The following is a 15,727-nucleotide window of genomic DNA, read 5'->3' as shown; positions in this document are numbered from 1 at the left end:
CGGGCTGGATTCGAACCCGCCACCTTAGGTGGATGTGGCTGGCGCCTTAGCCACTTGAGCCACAGGCGCCCAGCCTCAGACTTAACTTTTAACATTGCACTTATCACAAACAGCCAGTAACTTGTGGACTATCAATTGATTGCCCATCTCTCTTCCCATGAGAATAAAAACTCCACTAAGGCAAGCGCTTGTTCTGCCCATTTGCTTAGCTTCTCTGTCCTTAGGCAGCACCGTGCCTGGCACAGTTAACAGGCCCAAGTATTTGCAGGTGAATAAAGAGGGATGAAAGGTGGGGAGGAGTGAAGTGGACTTGAGCTTTGGGTACCAGGATGGTATGTTCTGTATATGTCTAATAAGCCCAATTGTTCTAGGATCACATTTAAGTCTCTTGTTTTCTTGTCTACTTTCTGTTTAGAGAATTTGTCCAGTTCTGTCAGAGGAGTGTTGAAGTCCCTGGCCATTATGGTATTGTAGCATATCATATTATAGACCAACTAAGGTCCATTTCATAAATCTGGGAGCATTTAAGTTGGGTGCATTAATATCTACAATTGAAATGTCCTCTTGTTGGATTGTTCCCTTGACCAGTACACAGTGATCAAGCTTTGCGTACTGGGATGGGAGTGCATCCCCTGGAAGGGAGCCGGCTGGGATGGGGGTGGGGAGATGTGCAGGTCAGGTGAGGATGCAGGTGTCTGGCTCCAGCGGTTGGCACGCAGGAGTCAAGCTCCTCAAACAGAGTCATGGGAGTTGCAGGCATCTGGCTAGTAATTAAAGTTTTGGGGCAGCTGGGGTCTTCCTGAGGGTAGAATCCTTCCCCCCTCGCTCCCCCTCCTCAATTAACATAGTGGGCTACAGTAAGACGAATTAAGTCCAGCGCCCAGCCCAGCAGTAACCTTTAGGAGATACTAGAAAAAAAAAAAAAGGCAGGGGTGAGCCCCTTTTGCCACCATCTTGAAAGAGAAATGATTGCAGTGGAGGTGAGGTGAGTCTCAGCCTCTCCAGTTCCCTATTCATTATTCCCTAGCCTGCGGCCATCTCTATGACAACCTTGGCGCTCTTCCAGGTGCTGTTCCCAGGTCCCACTTGGCTCAGAGGGGGCAGGTCTTGCCCCTGGTGCCGAGAGTGTACCAGAAGGGCCGACCTGCTTTCCCAAAGGGAGATGATTTCTTTTCTTTTCACCCGGAAGGAGTGTCTGGTCCTTGGGTGTGGTAGTTACCCGACTGAAAAGGACTATCTCAAGGGTTTAGCATCGCCCAGAGGGTCCGGGGCTGGGTGTAAGGGGTGGAGCCTTTTCAAAGTGGCAATTGTGGATCTCCATCAAAAAGTCTTCGCGAGGCGGACACAGTGGTTCACGCCTGTAACCCCAGCACTCTGGGAGGCTGAGGTGGGTGGATTGCCTGAACTCAGGAGTTCAAGACCAGTCTGAGCAAGCACTAGACCCCATCTCTAAAAAATAGCCAGCTTTGGACGGGCTTCTGTAGTCCCAGCTACTTGGGAAGCTGAGGTAAGAGAATCGCAAGTACTTGAGGTTTCTGTGAGCTAGCACGCCACAGCCCTCTACCAAGGGGCAACAACGTGAAACATTTCCTCAAAAAAAAAAAAAAAGTCTTCTTCAGGTGCTAAACTTTGACTTTCTCCCTGAACCCTAGAATATGTCTCCCACCTTTTATTATTTTTCCTTGTTAAATATAAGATGCACAGATAAGAAGTGTACACAGTACAAATGAATACACAATGGAAGAAACAGTTATAAAATGACACCAGATTAATAAATAGAACACTGTCAGGTGTTAGCAACCACAGAAGCTGCAGAGGTGTCCCCTCCTGAGCTTATGTTGTCCAACCCACTCTTCTGAGTTTAACAGAAAAATGTTTTTTTCAGTTTTATACACTGTTAACTACCCACAATCCATCCTAAAAATTAGCACATGTATGTGCTCACACTCTATGTCTCTGTCTTCTTGTTTCCGGCGTCCTTGTAACTTCCATTCATGATACTGTGCTGCATTCTTATTGCTGCGTAGTGTTCCATTGAAAATATGCCATCACTATGTATCCACTTTTCTTACTGATTGACGTTTTGGTTGTTCTCAGTTTGGGGCTGTGAAGGGTCTATGGGCTTCCTGGTGCACATTGCTGTGAGTTAGGGTTTGTGCCTGGCTGAATTACTGCAGGGCAGAATATGTATATGCATGCCAACCTATGTTATATTTGGCATCTTGAATTTAAGAAGTTCAAGAAGGTCCCTCATTTACCCTACATGTCTGCCTAAATGTCCCCACTTCCTCATTTTCTGGTCTTACAAAGTGACACCACTCAACCATTTACTTTTGATTTACTTGCCAACACAGCCCTACCATATACACATATAACACCCACAGGCACACAGCCAGAATTTCACCTCCAGAATTCATTTTGAATCTACCCTTTTCTCTCTCTCTCTCTTTCTTTCTTTCTTTTTTTGTTTTGTGAGAGTCTCACCATGTTGCCCTCAGTAGAATGCCATGGTGTCACGGCTCACAGCAACCTCAAACTCTCGGGCTTAAGTGATTCTCTTGCCTCACCCTCCCAGTAGCTGGGACTACAGGTGTCCACCACAACACCTGGCTATTTTTTGTTATTGTTGTCATTGGTTTTTAGCAGGTCCTGGCCAGGTTTGAACCCACCAACCAGCCCCAGTGCATGTGGCCGGTGCCCTAACCACTGAGCAACAGGCACTGAGTTGAATCTACCCATTTATCTTCACCACTCTGTCCAGGCCACACATCTCTGTCCTGGCAGTTTGCTAGGGCCCTGCACTGCTTTGACTGTGCATCTTCCAGTTTATCCTCTACTCAGGAGTCAGATTCTGGCAAAGTGCAAGGGTGGTCACAGTCCTCCTTCTGAAAGCTTCCTGTTCATTGCCAGAGAACACAATCACGTGCTTGTCTTGGCTTACCTGGCTCTGCGTGGTCTGACCCCTGCCTACCTCTCCACCTCATCTCATCCTTCCCTCTACCTGTGTCTGTTAAGGTGTCCTTCTGGCCAATACCTCCTTGTCCTTCAGAGATCAGATCAAATGTCACCTCTGCAGAGAAGTCCTCCTGGGCCACCCCACCTAAGGTGGCATAGCCACTTTAACACTGTTCCTTAACATTCTCCCTTATTGCCTTCAGAGTACATAACTGTCCCAAATTACCTTCTTCATTTCTCTGAATCCTCTTTTCCCCACCACCGTCGCCTGCATAGTAGAATGTAAACTCTATGAGGGCTGGGGTTATCTGTGCAGTGTGCTATTGGATCCTCTGAGGGAGTTACCACGCCTGGCTTAGGATAAGCACTGGATACAGGAAAGTAATCTAGTGTGTGGAGACAACTTGGAGGGCATACCCTAGTCGAAGGTACAAATTCTGTTACTGAGAGGCAGCGTCTTAAGGGATGGGGCCTCTTCCTAGGTATGTCTCTAAGGCAGTGATTTTCAACTGTGTGCTGTGAAGAGGGTCTTAGGTGAGCCTCCCAATTTTTAAAAGATCATTAATTAAACTATTTTTGAAAGAAGTTTAAAGCACAGTAATATGTTCTTTTACTCCTTTTATTCACTAACATAATTTAAGTGTGCCACAGACGTTTAACTATAGGTTCAAGTGTGCTGTGAGATAAAAAAAAAAAAGGTTGAAAATCACTGCTCTAAGGAGACAATTTCATTTCCAAAGGGCTCATCCTGAGATTGGGGGCTCCCAAAGGGCTGTCTTGTTTCTAGGAGGTGTGTCTTTCTCCTGAAATTTGAGTTGGTATTTAAGGGAAAGGGCTGTGTACTATCTAAAGGTTTCAAAACTGGAGGGAGGATGGATGTCTCTATTTAGGACTTCTTCCTCAGTTGGGAAGAGATACCCACCCTATCCCCAGAAATCAAAGATCAGAAAATGAGACAGCAGTGACTGCTAGGGCAAGGTTTATTTGGGACCTGGAGACATTGGGGAGAGAAGGGGGCGAGGTTGAAGCTCACGTCCCGGGAACCACCTAGCCAAGTCCCCCCTTCCCTTTGGGGTTGGAACACAAACCAACAGAGATGGAAAGATTGACAGGTGCTACAGTAGAGGGGAAGAGAACCCTGTGTCCACCACTCACCTTCCACTAAGAGGAGTTCATGAGGAACGATGTGGACCAGTTCACTCTATGGCAAGAGGGAGGCTTGTCTGCCCTATTCACTCTAAGGAGGGTGGGGTGCAGTCCACACCTGGACCAGCCCATTCCATGTGGACAGGGGTGTGTGCGTGTGGATCAGTCCATCCTACTGGGCAGGGGGATTTCAGACCAGTCTATTCTAGTGTTTGGGGGTGGGGAAGATCATTAGGGTCATTATATTCTGCAGTGGGGGAGGGAGACCTAATTTGGGGGGTAGTTGTGGGCAGGGGGTATCTACCCTGGTCCTCTTTCAGCATAGGGAATGAAATGGGGGAAAGGCAAATATTGGCTATAACCATTTTCTGGGGGCACCAGTGACTGGTGGGTAACATTTGGAGGGAACCTAGGAAAATTCAGGAACATGGTCCCTCCACATTCTCCAGATCAAGGTCATTGGGAATGATGGCTCTCAGGGAGGGAGGCAGTCTTCCCTTGGGGGAGGGGTGCTCATCATTACTTGGACCCTCAAGATTAGAGGTACTTGTGGAGACACATTTAGACACATTTCTCATTCCTAGGTCCCACTGTCTTAGGGACCTATTGATTTGGGGTTGCCCTGCTATTCCAGGGGCCCCAGGCTCAGAAGTCTCTCCCTAGATTTGGGGCCCCCAACTATTATATCCTTGGATTCCCCCTCCCCCAAGCTGAGGAATCTCTGCATTTGCTTGTGGTCCCCCAGCTTAGGGGCCTGCCGTGGGTTTTTTGCGACCTCCTTCTCTCCAGCCAGGATCCTCTCCTTCCAGGGCCTGTGTCTGGATTTGGAGGGCTGGGGTCCCCTGGCCCATGTCCCGAGTCCGGACGTGGGGCGGAGGTCAGGGCACAGCCCTGCGGTGTCAATCCATGCCCCGGTGCAGCTTTAGGTGCCGGGAGAGGTTGCTGAGGGTGATAAAGCCCTTGCCACAGATGTGGCAGGGGAAGGGCCGTTCGGTGCCATGCAGCAGCCGGTGGCGCTTGAGGTAGCACTCGTGGCGGAAGAACTTGCCGCACTCGAGGCACGGGAACGGCTTCTCGCCCGTGTGCACGAGCACGTGCCGCTCTAGGTCACGTGGCGAGCGGAACAGCTTCTCGCATTCAGAGCAGCCAAAGATCTTCTTGCCGCGGCCCGAGCCTGCGGCAGGCTCCCGGGACAACTGCTCGTGTTCTGGGGCTGCCGCCGCTGCCTCTGCACCACCGCCCTCGCCATGGCTGACCCGCCGATGCTCCTCCAGGGCGGCCAGAGCCGCGTACAATGCCCCGCAGTGCCCGCAGCCATAGGTGGCCGGGCCCGAGTGCGCCTCCAGGTGGCTGGCCAGGGCTGCGGCCGACGCAAAGAAGGTCCCGCAGTCGCACTGGTAGAGGGTGTCTTCCGATGGCTCGGCTGCTGCCGCTGGCGCAGGAGCCTCATGGCCGCCCTCAGGGAGCAGCCCCCCTAGTTCGGGCACACCGCCCCCCGCCGGGCCCAGAAGCAGCCCGCCGTCCCAAGCTGGTGGCGCGTTGCCGGCCTCCTCCACAAGACCCACTTCGCTGGTCTTCTCTTGCCCAGCGCTGGCCCCTGGGGCCCAGGCCTGCGAAGGGGGCACGACAGCACCCTGCAGGTCGTGTGTTAGCTTGTGTCGCTCCAGCAGCGCGGGCGCGTTGAAGTCACGCTCGCAGCGTGGGCACTTGAAGGGCTTCACATCGGTATGCGCAGCCCAATGGGCTGCCAGCTCGCGGCCATGGTCGAAGCGCCGTGCACAGGCACCGCACGCGAATGGGGGCAAAGAGGCTGCTGCTGCAGCTGCCGCCTCGGCCAGACCCCAGCTGCCTGGGCCTGTGCCCACCCCCTCTGGGCCCTCTCCACTGCTGGCCCCTGCACCCCCGCACACTGAGCAGGGCCCCACGTTGCAGCAGACAGAGCAGGGTGCGCTCAAGGCGGGCAGGCCCGGGCCAGGCTGCAGCGGAGATGGGAGCACCCCTCGATGCTGGCGCTTGAGGTGTCGGCCAAGGCTGGAGCGCGAGGAGAAGCGAAGCTCACAGACCAGGCAGCAGTAGGGCTTCTCGCCAGTGTGGACGACCTGGGAACACGGGATGAAGAGCACAGCGTCAGGGGTGAGCATCTCACCGACACAGCAGATGACTAGCCTCCCAGAGGGATGTGGTCCAAATGACAGGGCCATCATGTAGCAGAAACACCCAGACTCTGGCTTTGGGCCACACCGGCATCCTTTCAGTTGTCAAAAGGCCAAATCCCTGCCAGACTGAGAACCTTGGGGAAAAATGCTCATCCCTCAGGCTGTTCCTAACTCATTTCCAACAAACCCACGTCGGGAGTTGTGACTCACTGGAAACATGATTAAGGACTAGGGCTCTGGGCACTGGCAGATCTGTGTTCAAAACCCAGCTCTGCCTTCTATTCTTTGCCACGGCTTGGGCAAGCAACTTCACATTTCTGGCCTCTGCTTCTCTCCTCTGCAAAATGAGCACAATAAGATGGGCCATCTCACAGGACATAGGGTGGAATCAGCACAAAATAACTACTTAATTCAGTGGGAACCAAAATTGTTATTAACCATTTTTCTGTGGTGTCCAAGTGTTGTCCTCTAAACCAGTGTGTATATTGGGGGGAGGTGAAGAAGGGCTTTTATAATCATCTGGGTGGAAAGTGGCTTTTCAAGGTAAACAGTGAACCATTTAGAGTACAATCATCCAAAAGAACTTTCTGCAGTGATGGAAATGGTCCATATCTGCACTGTCCAATATAGCAGCTACTAGCCACATGCAGTTATGGAGACCTGAAATGTGGTTAGTGTTACTGAAGAACTGAGTTTTACACTTAGTTAATTTATATCAAGATCACCACCTGTAGCTAACAGCTACCATACTGGACAGTACAGATCTGGAGAGTCAGGGACATCAGCCCTGGCGTGGGGTCCCTCTGATTGGTAATATCTGCCTGGAGGCCTATGCATAGGACAGTGAGGCTAGATGTGAAAGGGTGTAGCGCTTGATTAGTAAAGTCTACCAGGGGGCATGGAACTGAAGAAGGAATGGTGAGTACTATCCGTTTACCATTCTGGGTTATGCTGACCCCAGAGCCTCTGTCAGTACTGTTCTCACTGCCTTCAATGCTCTTTCAATGGCAGGTCCCTTATCCTGTCTCAGTTTCTCTGTCAGCTCCTTGGAAATCCTTTTCTGAATCTAGCCCCCTTGCAGAGCTCATGGTTCCTGTCATACTCAGCATCTACATCTAACTGGAGTGTTGTCTGTCTCCCTACCAGACAGGGACAAGGAAGATAGGGGCCATATTGGTTTTGCTTGCAGCTGTATTTCCAGGGGCTGGCAGCCTCCCTGACCTTCCCCTGAGGCACACTTTCTTCTAGTCCTCCCTGCTCCAGCCATACTGGCCTTTCTCCAGTTCCTCAAAAGCCTGCCTTGCTTCCTTGAAAGTACACATCCTGTTCTCTGGACCTAGAAAGCTCTTCCCCCATCCTTCACCATCTCTTCCCCTGCTTAGTGCCTCCTTGTTCTTCAGAAGCAGCCTAGTCATGACCTCTTTCTCAGGAAGACACCCCTGACCCCATCCCCAATCCAGACTACTGCAGACCTTTTTTTAATGTTGGCCTCAGGTTGCTGCTACTCTTTATCTTCACATGTCTCAGTTGCAATCTAATCTAATTGATTCCCCCACTAGGCTGGTGGCTCTGAGAGGTCATAAAAGGATGGATTGTGTCAATTTGTCCCTGTTTCCTCTCCCCCGTGTAGCACTGTTTACAAGGGCTCATTAGATGCTATGGTGGGATTATAACCTACTGTTGGGCATGGGTGAGGCTTCACCATATGAAATGGATGCAGAGGCTGGACATGAGGGAGAGAGATAGGGATTAGGAGCACCACTTAGAAAGTTGGGGTTGGGCAGCACCTGTGGCTCAAAGGAGTAGGGTGCTGGCCTCATATGCCAGAGGTGGTGGGTTCAAACTCAGTCCCAGCCAAAAACTGCATGAAAAACTGCAAGAAAGTTGGGGCCAACATCCAGGATGTGAGGTCCCAAACCAAGGATGATAACACAGCAACAGAAAGGCACAAGACCATCAATAAATACCAGGTTTTACTATTTATCCTTGTTTTGTGAGTGTCTAGCACACAGACATGGGGTAACCCATCCCATCCCTGCCTTCCACACTATTCCACGCTCAGTCCACCCCAACCACAGAGTTAATCTCTCATAGCTTCCTTGAACATATCAAGTTCCTTCCCACCTCAGGGCTGCCTCACCTGCTTTTCCCTCTGCCTGGGACTCCTCATGATTCAAGTCTCAGTTCAACTATCACCCAGCCCTGACCCTCCCCACTCTCCCCTTTGTCTGAAGTAGTGCATACTTCTCCCCTCTTTACTCCTAAATATTGATTTCTTTAATTTCCTCCCAACACTTCTGCCTTTCCAGAACATTTTATCCTGCATATTTGCTTTCTTGTTTGTCATCTGTCTAGGTACTAACCACCTCCCGAGGAATATAAGTTCTCTGAAGCATGGACTTTATTGATTTAACCTTAGCATTCAACTAGTAATCTCTGAATAAAGGAAATAAGCATACACCTGATAAACCTACTTTTTAAATTTGTTAAGGAAGGGGACACACAAGATGGGGGATGGGCATTAGCAGGACAGGGGAGGGGGAGGAGCACATAAATTGGGCAGGTTTACTGTGAATGTTCTAACTTAGCTCATGGATTTGTGGTGACCAAAAGAAATATCTCATGCTTTTATCCATCAGGGTACTTTGGCAGAAAGGGAGAAAAATAGATTTTCTAAGGGGAGGAGGTGGGTAAGCGGCCTTAGGCCAGCTTCTTTTGCCCAGAGCAAGGAGCGGGGCAGCCGGGGGCAGCCCGCCGGGCTCACCTGGTGGTGCAGCAGGCCGGTGGAGTCGCGGAACCCCTTGGGGCAGGCAGAGCAGCGGTAGGGCCGCTCGCCTGTGTGCGAGCGCAGGTGGTTGGCCAGGTTGAAGCTATGCTTGAAGCCCTTGCCGCAGCGTGGACACGCGTGGGGTTTGAGCGCCGTGTGCCTGGCGAAGTGACGCCGCAGGTCTGAGCGGTAGCGGAAGCTCTTGCCACACTCACTGCAGTGAAATGGGACTCGGGGGGCAGTGGCTGTGGGCGGTGCTGGTGCTGGGGTCGGGACGGGGCCCGGGGGTGCTGGCAGCAGGGCATCATCCATGGTGGCAGGGCATGTAGTAGGGGGGCTCTTTCTGGAGTGGGGAGGAGACAGAGGAGCAGGTGAGGGGGTCACTTCCCCATCAGCCCTCCCCTCCCAGGCTCCTTGGACTCACAGATTTCCCCCCCTTGCGCACCCACCTGGGAGAATATCCCCCTGCAAGCTACACTTGCTCCTTGGAGCCATTCGTTGTTCATTGAGCTCCTTTTACTCTCTTACAGACCCTTCTCCTGCTTCTCCACTCATCTGTAAATCTTTCTAATAATTTTCCAGTTACTTCCACTCCACTAATGAATGGTTTTTAAGCCTCTTTCCCTCTTTATGAATGGGTTTCTGCTCCTCTCTAAGCCCCTCCCACTCACGCATAGGCCCACCTATTCCTTTCAAAGTCCCGCCCACTGTTGCCTAAGCACCTTGTACTCTTTGCCAAGCCCCTTCCCCTTCAAAGGCCCTCTCACTCCCTTCTATGCTCCTGGGAGGGTAAAGATTTGGGGATAAGCACACTGGGGCCTCCTTCCAGGGAGCCTAGAACTAGTTCTGTAACCTCAGATAAAGCCAACTAAAACTCTTTACTTCTGCAAAATGGTAGTAATAATAGTACCTACCTCATAGAGTGGTAGTGAGGTTTAAGCAAAATGGTGGCAGAGTGTGCTATATGGTTACTTAAGCCAGTGCACAACAAAGCCTCCACAAGGAGGCTGTTCTGACCACTACTATCCTTTAAGTTCTTCCTGGTTTCGTCTGTTAGTCGCACCATATTTTCCAAGTTGACTTCTCTAAGCCCCTCTCTGCTCCGCTAAGACCCACCTCCAAGCCCCACTCAATTGTTCCTAGAAAAAAGCTCCACCCTTTCCAAGACCCCCCTCCACTCGACTGCTGTCATCTTTGCGGATCTTTCTTGGCTCTCTACCAAGTTCCTTCCTATCCCTTCAATCCTTCATTATAAACACTTGATAGTTTCATTAAAGCCCAGACTAATCCCCACCCCCTCACTATGCCCACCCACTTTCTCTAAGCCACACCCCAAACTTCTAAGTTTCTCCAGCCTGTTTCCTGAGCCCCAGTTCCCCACTAAGCCTTAACGAGGTTCCTTGCACTCTTCAATCTAGAGCCCTCCCACTACTTGAGCCACGCCCCTTTAAAGCCGCACCCCTTCGTCCAAGCTCCTCCCATTTCTACCCACAGTCTTTCCACCAAGCCCCTCCCATCTCCACCTTAAGCCCCACCCAAATAAGGCTCCACCCAGCCCTTGCCCCACGCCAACTGAAACTAAGCCCCGCCTCCTTCCCCACCCTACAGCTTACAGACTGGCCCCCCCCTCCCCAGTCAGCTTCAAGACTCAGGCTTCAAGAGCCGGCCTTTTGTGCCCCTCCCCCTTAGCCTAAAAAGGTGCGGCCCCGGGCGCCTGGGGCAGGGGCAGGTCAGGAGAGCCCTGGGCCCTGACTAGTCCACCTCGCTCTTAAGGAGCGGAGGTCCTGGAGACCTGGGGCAGCTTCGGGAAGCTAGGGAAGTCAGTAGCTTTCCTCTTTAATTACTTACACCTCCCTCTGGGCGCCGACATTTTGGGCAGCGGGGGCAGCGTCACTTCCACCCAGGGGGCCCCTCGACTTCCGCCTCGCCTCACTAACCCCCTCCCCCCCGCCCCGTGCGCACAGCCCCTTTCTCCCGCCCTCTCGGCTCTCCTCCCCACCCCCCCGCCCTTCTCCCTCTTTCCCTTCCTCTTCCTAGTCCTGAAGGTTGAAGAAGCCATACTGGAACCATCTTGAGTGAGGGCAGAGGGAAAGGGCTGGTCTTAGGGTTACGCCCGACGCCATACGGACTAAGGGCAAGGATCTCAGCGCGCGAGCCTTTACTCTTTACGTTAGAGAATGCTAACGTAGTTGAGAGCAAATATGATTTCGTTGTTGCAGCCTTGAACTCCTCCTGGATGTTCTGTAGCGTTTCATCAGGAGAAAAGAGAAATGGAAGTGCTCCAATTCCAACATACGGATAAGAAAAGACCAGGCACCATTTTATCCACTTAACCCTCCATGGGACTTTGAAGCCTGTGAGGTGCCATGTTAGCTACGGGCAACGAGCAGCCATTTTCCCGTTTCTCATACCTTTAGTACCTGTCTTTGGGTCATTGGCTGGGTGCTTTGTGAGAGAAAAGACATTTTGATGTGGTTGGGGATGTAGTGTTGGGTTCTTTCTCATTGGAGGCAAACCATAGCGATTGGTGCGCAAGCGCGCTTTGCTTGCGCGGAGTTGACCGGTCATTAGGACCCAGTGCAGCCCCTTTGTTTCCCGTGGGCGATGGGCCAGCCGGGGTGGGAGAGGGAGGGGCCAGCAGGCGTCCGCTGCGATGGGCGGGGCCAGCCCCGCGCGTCGCCGCCGAGGGGCAGGGCCCCCTCACCCCCTCCCTTTCCCTCTCTTCGGCCCTGTCGCCCCCTGCGCGCGCGCGCACACTCGCGAGCCCCGGCGACATGCAAATGAGGTACCCGAGAGGCGGGGGGCCTGGGCCGGGGGAGGGAGGGGAGCCCGGGGCCGCGCGCTCCTGGAGCGCGCCCCCCAACACCTGTTCCTTTTGCCGCGCCCGCTCCAGCGCTCGCGCGCGCCGACCTCCCACCCTGCAGAGCCGGCACGGGCGCGTGCGCGCGCGCAGACCCCCTTCCTGGCAGCCTCACGCGCGGTCCCCGGGCCGCTCATTGGCCGCCGCCCCCGCAGGGCCCGCCCCGCACGCGAGCTTCGCGGCTCCGAGGCCAAGTGGCACGCCTGCGGGGCGGGGGGAGGGGTCAGCTGGAGGAGGGGGTAGAAGAGAGTCGAGGGATCGAGCTCCCACTTCCCTCCATTCCGGAGACCTGGCGTCTGGTCTGGGTTGCCCCACGGGAGTGAACTGTATGATTGTGGAGAGGTGGTTACCCCTCTCTGGAACTCTGTATATGACTGTTAACAAGGGAGTGCAGGGAATCCCTACTGTACTTGTGCCTCCTCCTGCCCCCTCTTAACACCCCATTCCCAAGCTCCCGTTTTTTAGTAAGTACTGGAAAGACGAGGATGGTGGTGGGAGTTTATTGGGCGCTTACTATGCACCAGGCAGCATGCTCAGGGCATTTCGAAGCCCCTTATCTCATTTGATTCTCCTGATATCCCTGGTATATACACTGTACAGACTGGCTTAGAGAGGCAAGTCTCCTGTTGGGGTACTTGCTAATTATTGGCAGCGCTCTATTCAAACCTGGGACTGAAAGACCTGATTTCCCCGTGTCTCCTTGGGTACATTTCTTTTCCTTTCCAGGGCCACTGGAGTCAGTAAGACCTGGTTCAAATCTTGCTTCTGCCACTTACCGGCAGAGGGAACTCAGGCAACTAACTTGCATTTCCGGTGCCTCGGTTTCCCTATTTTGCAAAATGAGAAGGTGTCCCCTTATTCAGAGCTGTGGTGTAAGGCTTAGGTACTTATGATGCCAATAGTGGTTAATGCTCCTAAAAGATCCTGTTTATGAACACTGTCTGTTTTCTTCTCAAGGCATGCTTGGGCGAGTTGGTAGAATTATGAGTCCTATTTGGCAAAATGTTTAACTGAGGCTCAGAGGGGTGAACACCTGCCCAAGACCACACAGAGACTAAGTGACAGACTCAGGATCTGAAGTCAGGTTATTTAACGCCAGAGCCTAGACTTTCAACAACTTGTATTTATTCCTCATCCAGGAATGAGCGTCAAATATCAGCTAGGATTAGTCCCTTTTTTTCCAGTCCTGAACTCCTTCCCTATTTTTGTCAATTGGAAGGAAGGGTCAAGGGCCTTTCTGAGGCCTCTATGGCTCTGGAGTTTGATTGATTTTGTTTCCACCATCACATTAGTGGCCTGCACCTCAGCTGGACTCTATCCGGCCTAGAAAGTTTTTCTTTATTTCATCTCATGTTGACCTTGAACTTCTAGATCCAGGAGAAGGGTTAGGGAGGCATGGGGGACACCTGCAGAGCTCAGAGCAGTGCTTGCTTACCAACTGGTACAGAATCATCTCACTATTTTACTCAGCAGCATGGCTATAACTGTGTGTCTGAGTTAATGCCAACCATGCCTAGGTCCAAAGAATTGAAGAGAGGGACAGGCAAGGTGTTGGGGGACACAGGGTTGCTCTAGTCCCTCTGGGCACTGACTCTGCCCCTCTCTCCTCTTAGCTGGCAGCATTGCCCAGACCCAAGCCCCCCCACTGCTCAATGGACACCCCCAGCCCAGACCCGTTGCCTTCGCCTTTGTCCGGGGAGGAAGAGAAACCTCTGGCCTTACCTCCTCCTGTTCCCCGGGGCCGCCGAGGCCGACGTCCTGGGGGGGCCAGCTCCTCCAACCGGACGCTTAAAGCCTCCCTCTCTTGCAAGCGGGGCCGCTCTTCCAAAACAGGGCAGGAAACCCCGCTGGCGCAGGGAGTGACAACCCCAGTGGGCAGCAGTGGTGGCAGCGACCTCCTGTTGATCGATGATCAGGGTGTGCCCTATACAGTCTCTGAAGGGTCAGCAGCAGGTGGGCCTGAGGGCTCTGGCACCAAGAAGGCCCCACACTTCTGCCCAGTGTGCCTACGGGCCTTCCCCTACCTCTCCGACCTAGAGCGTCACAGCATCTCGCATTCAGAGCTGAAGCCGCATCAGTGCCAGGATTGCGGCAAGACCTTCAAGCGGTCCAGCCACCTGCGGCGGCACTGCAACATCCATGCTGGCCTGCGGCCCTTCCGCTGCCCGCTCTGCCCCCGCCGATTCCGCGAGGCGGGTGAACTGGCCCACCACCACCGCATCCACTCTGGGGAGCGCCCATACCAGTGCCCGGTCTGCCGGCTTCGCTTTACAGAGGCCAACACGCTCCGGCGCCATGCCAAACGCAAGCACCCGGAGGCCATGGGGGTACCCATGTATTCCCCGGACCCAGGGCCTGAACCATCGTGGGATGACGAGGGCATCCCGGCCACAACAGGGGCCGATGAAGAGGAGCCGGAGGGGAGGGAGCCAGCCTGATCCATGCTGGCTCCCACTGCTCCGCCGGCCAGGTTTAGAGCTAGGAGTTCGGCTGGTGTTGGGCCTGAGGAAGAGGGCCGGGGCACTTTTGTTTTTGGTGTTCTTGCCGCCGTGGGTCGGGGTGGAGGTTGGGGCCTTAAACTTCTGGGTCCTGCTGCCTTCTGCCTCCTCCCGGACTAACAGGCTCTGGGAGGCAGGGGCTCTGGAAATAAATCTCTGCCTACTGGCTTTCTGTGTGGTGTGTTCAGTGATCGTACCGCATGACTTTCGCCTTGTCTTTCCTTTGGACGTTCTTCGGGATTCGAGAGGAGCCCACGTCGTGTGTCTCATTAACGTGGCACTAAAAATAGTTAGAAGGACGCCCTTGCCCCTCCCCCATCCATCAGACCCGCAGGGTATAATTGTCCCTTGGTATATGCGGGAGATGGGTTCAATGACCCTGGTATATACCAAAATCCGCTCATATTCATGTACAGCAGTCAGCCCTACGGAACCTGCTGTGGGAAAAGTCCGCTCTGCATATACACGGGTTTCATATCCCATGCACTGTTTTCTCCATTCGCCTTTGGTTCAAAAAAATCCTCCTGTAAGCGGACCTGCACAATTCAAATCCATGTTGTTCAAGGGTCTCTACACTCCCAATAAATATCCAATCCAAGTAAAACATTAAATCTGCTATGCAAACGTGACTCTAGGTCCAGCCCACTCCTCCCCATCCCAGCCAAATTCGCACAAATTCTGCTGCCAACATTCTTGCCCCATTTCCATGACCTGAGGCCCACTGGAAGGAAAAACTGAGTTGAAGGTGTGAGCAAGACTAACAATTTTAGTAAGCTGTAGAGAGAAAAGGGTTGGCATGGGCTGAGACCCAAGAGCAAGGCTTATTGGGTGGTTAGGCCAGATGGGGGGGCAGAACGGGCTAAGAATGGGGTGGGGTTTAAAGAGGTTTAGGGGTTAGCCGGCAGAAAGAGAGCAGTTTAGAGGGAACCCACTGAGTTCGTTTGGGGGCAGGACTTAAACGGGGGAACTTAGAGTAGGATATGCAATGGCACTGTTAGGACTGAGGTGTGGGTATACTGCTATCCAGGTCAGCGGGAGAGAAGGAGGTATCTAAGAGAGGCGTCATTAAAGGAGGTCAGAGAGAGAGAAGCCTAGCAAGAGCGACTGAACACGCTGGGCGCTGTGCCTAATACCTGTAATCTTAGCACTCAGGGAGGCCAAGATGGGTGGATTGCTTGAGCTCATGAGTTGGAGACCAGCCTGAGCAAAAGTGAGACCCCCATCTTAAAGAAAGCCGGGAATTGGGACGGACTACTGTACCAGCTACTTGGGAGGCTGACACAAGAGGATCCTAGAGCCCAAGACTTTGAGGTTGTTGTGAGCTACAATGACACACCATGACACT

At 52.9% G+C, this 15,727-nt stretch overlaps 2 protein-coding genes across 3 annotated transcripts; one reads left to right on the top strand and one right to left on the bottom strand.

Moving 5' to 3' along the window:
* Positions 1-3,917: 3,917 nt before the first annotated feature.
* Positions 3,918-10,918, bottom strand: FIZ1 (FLT3 interacting zinc finger 1). 2 transcript variants are annotated; one of them, XM_003802895.3, is made up of 3 exons: positions 10,873-10,918; positions 9,022-9,367; positions 3,918-6,200 (listed from the first exon to the last, which is right to left on the bottom strand). In XM_003802895.3, the coding sequence occupies exons 2-3, from the start codon at positions 9,334-9,336 to the stop codon at positions 5,001-5,003; spliced, it is 1,515 nt and encodes a 504-aa protein (XP_003802943.1). In that variant the 5' UTR covers positions 9,337-9,367; positions 10,873-10,918; the 3' UTR covers positions 3,918-5,000. The 2 variants fall into 2 exon arrangements, with proteins under 2 accessions (XP_003802943.1, XP_023364475.1); XM_023508707.1 differs by lacking the exon at positions 10,873-10,918 and adding an exon at positions 9,939-9,966.
* Positions 10,919-11,696: 778 nt separating this feature from the next.
* On the top strand, positions 11,697-14,550 carry ZNF524 (zinc finger protein 524). Its single transcript, XM_003802893.1, has 2 exons — positions 11,697-11,809; positions 13,498-14,550. The coding sequence occupies exon 2, from the start codon at positions 13,537-13,539 to the stop codon at positions 14,320-14,322; it is 786 nt and encodes a 261-aa protein (XP_003802941.1). The 5' UTR covers positions 11,697-11,809; positions 13,498-13,536; the 3' UTR covers positions 14,323-14,550.
* Positions 14,551-15,727: the final 1,177 nt, after the last annotated feature.

Source organism: Otolemur garnettii, unplaced genomic scaffold, assembly GCF_000181295.1.
Source record: "Otolemur garnettii isolate 467f Iridium unplaced genomic scaffold, OtoGar3 scaffold00264, whole genome shotgun sequence".
Taxonomy (NCBI): domain Eukaryota; kingdom Metazoa; phylum Chordata; class Mammalia; order Primates; family Galagidae; genus Otolemur; species Otolemur garnettii.
Note: the sequence above shows the minus strand (reverse complement) of the source record. Positions and strands in the feature narration are given on the sequence as shown.

What these genes read in the sequence shown, in the direction of transcription:
- ZNF524 (XM_003802893.1), top strand. Translation starts at nt 13,537, where the DNA reads ATGGACACCCCCAGCCCAGACCCGTTGCCTTCGCCTTTGTCCGGGGAG.
- FIZ1 (XM_023508707.1), bottom strand. An exon ending in CCGGCCTGCTGCACCACCAG is followed by an intron (nt 6,201 to 9,021) that starts GTGAGCCCGGCG and finishes CCGTGTTCCCAG; the next exon opens with GTCGTCCACACTGGCGAGAA.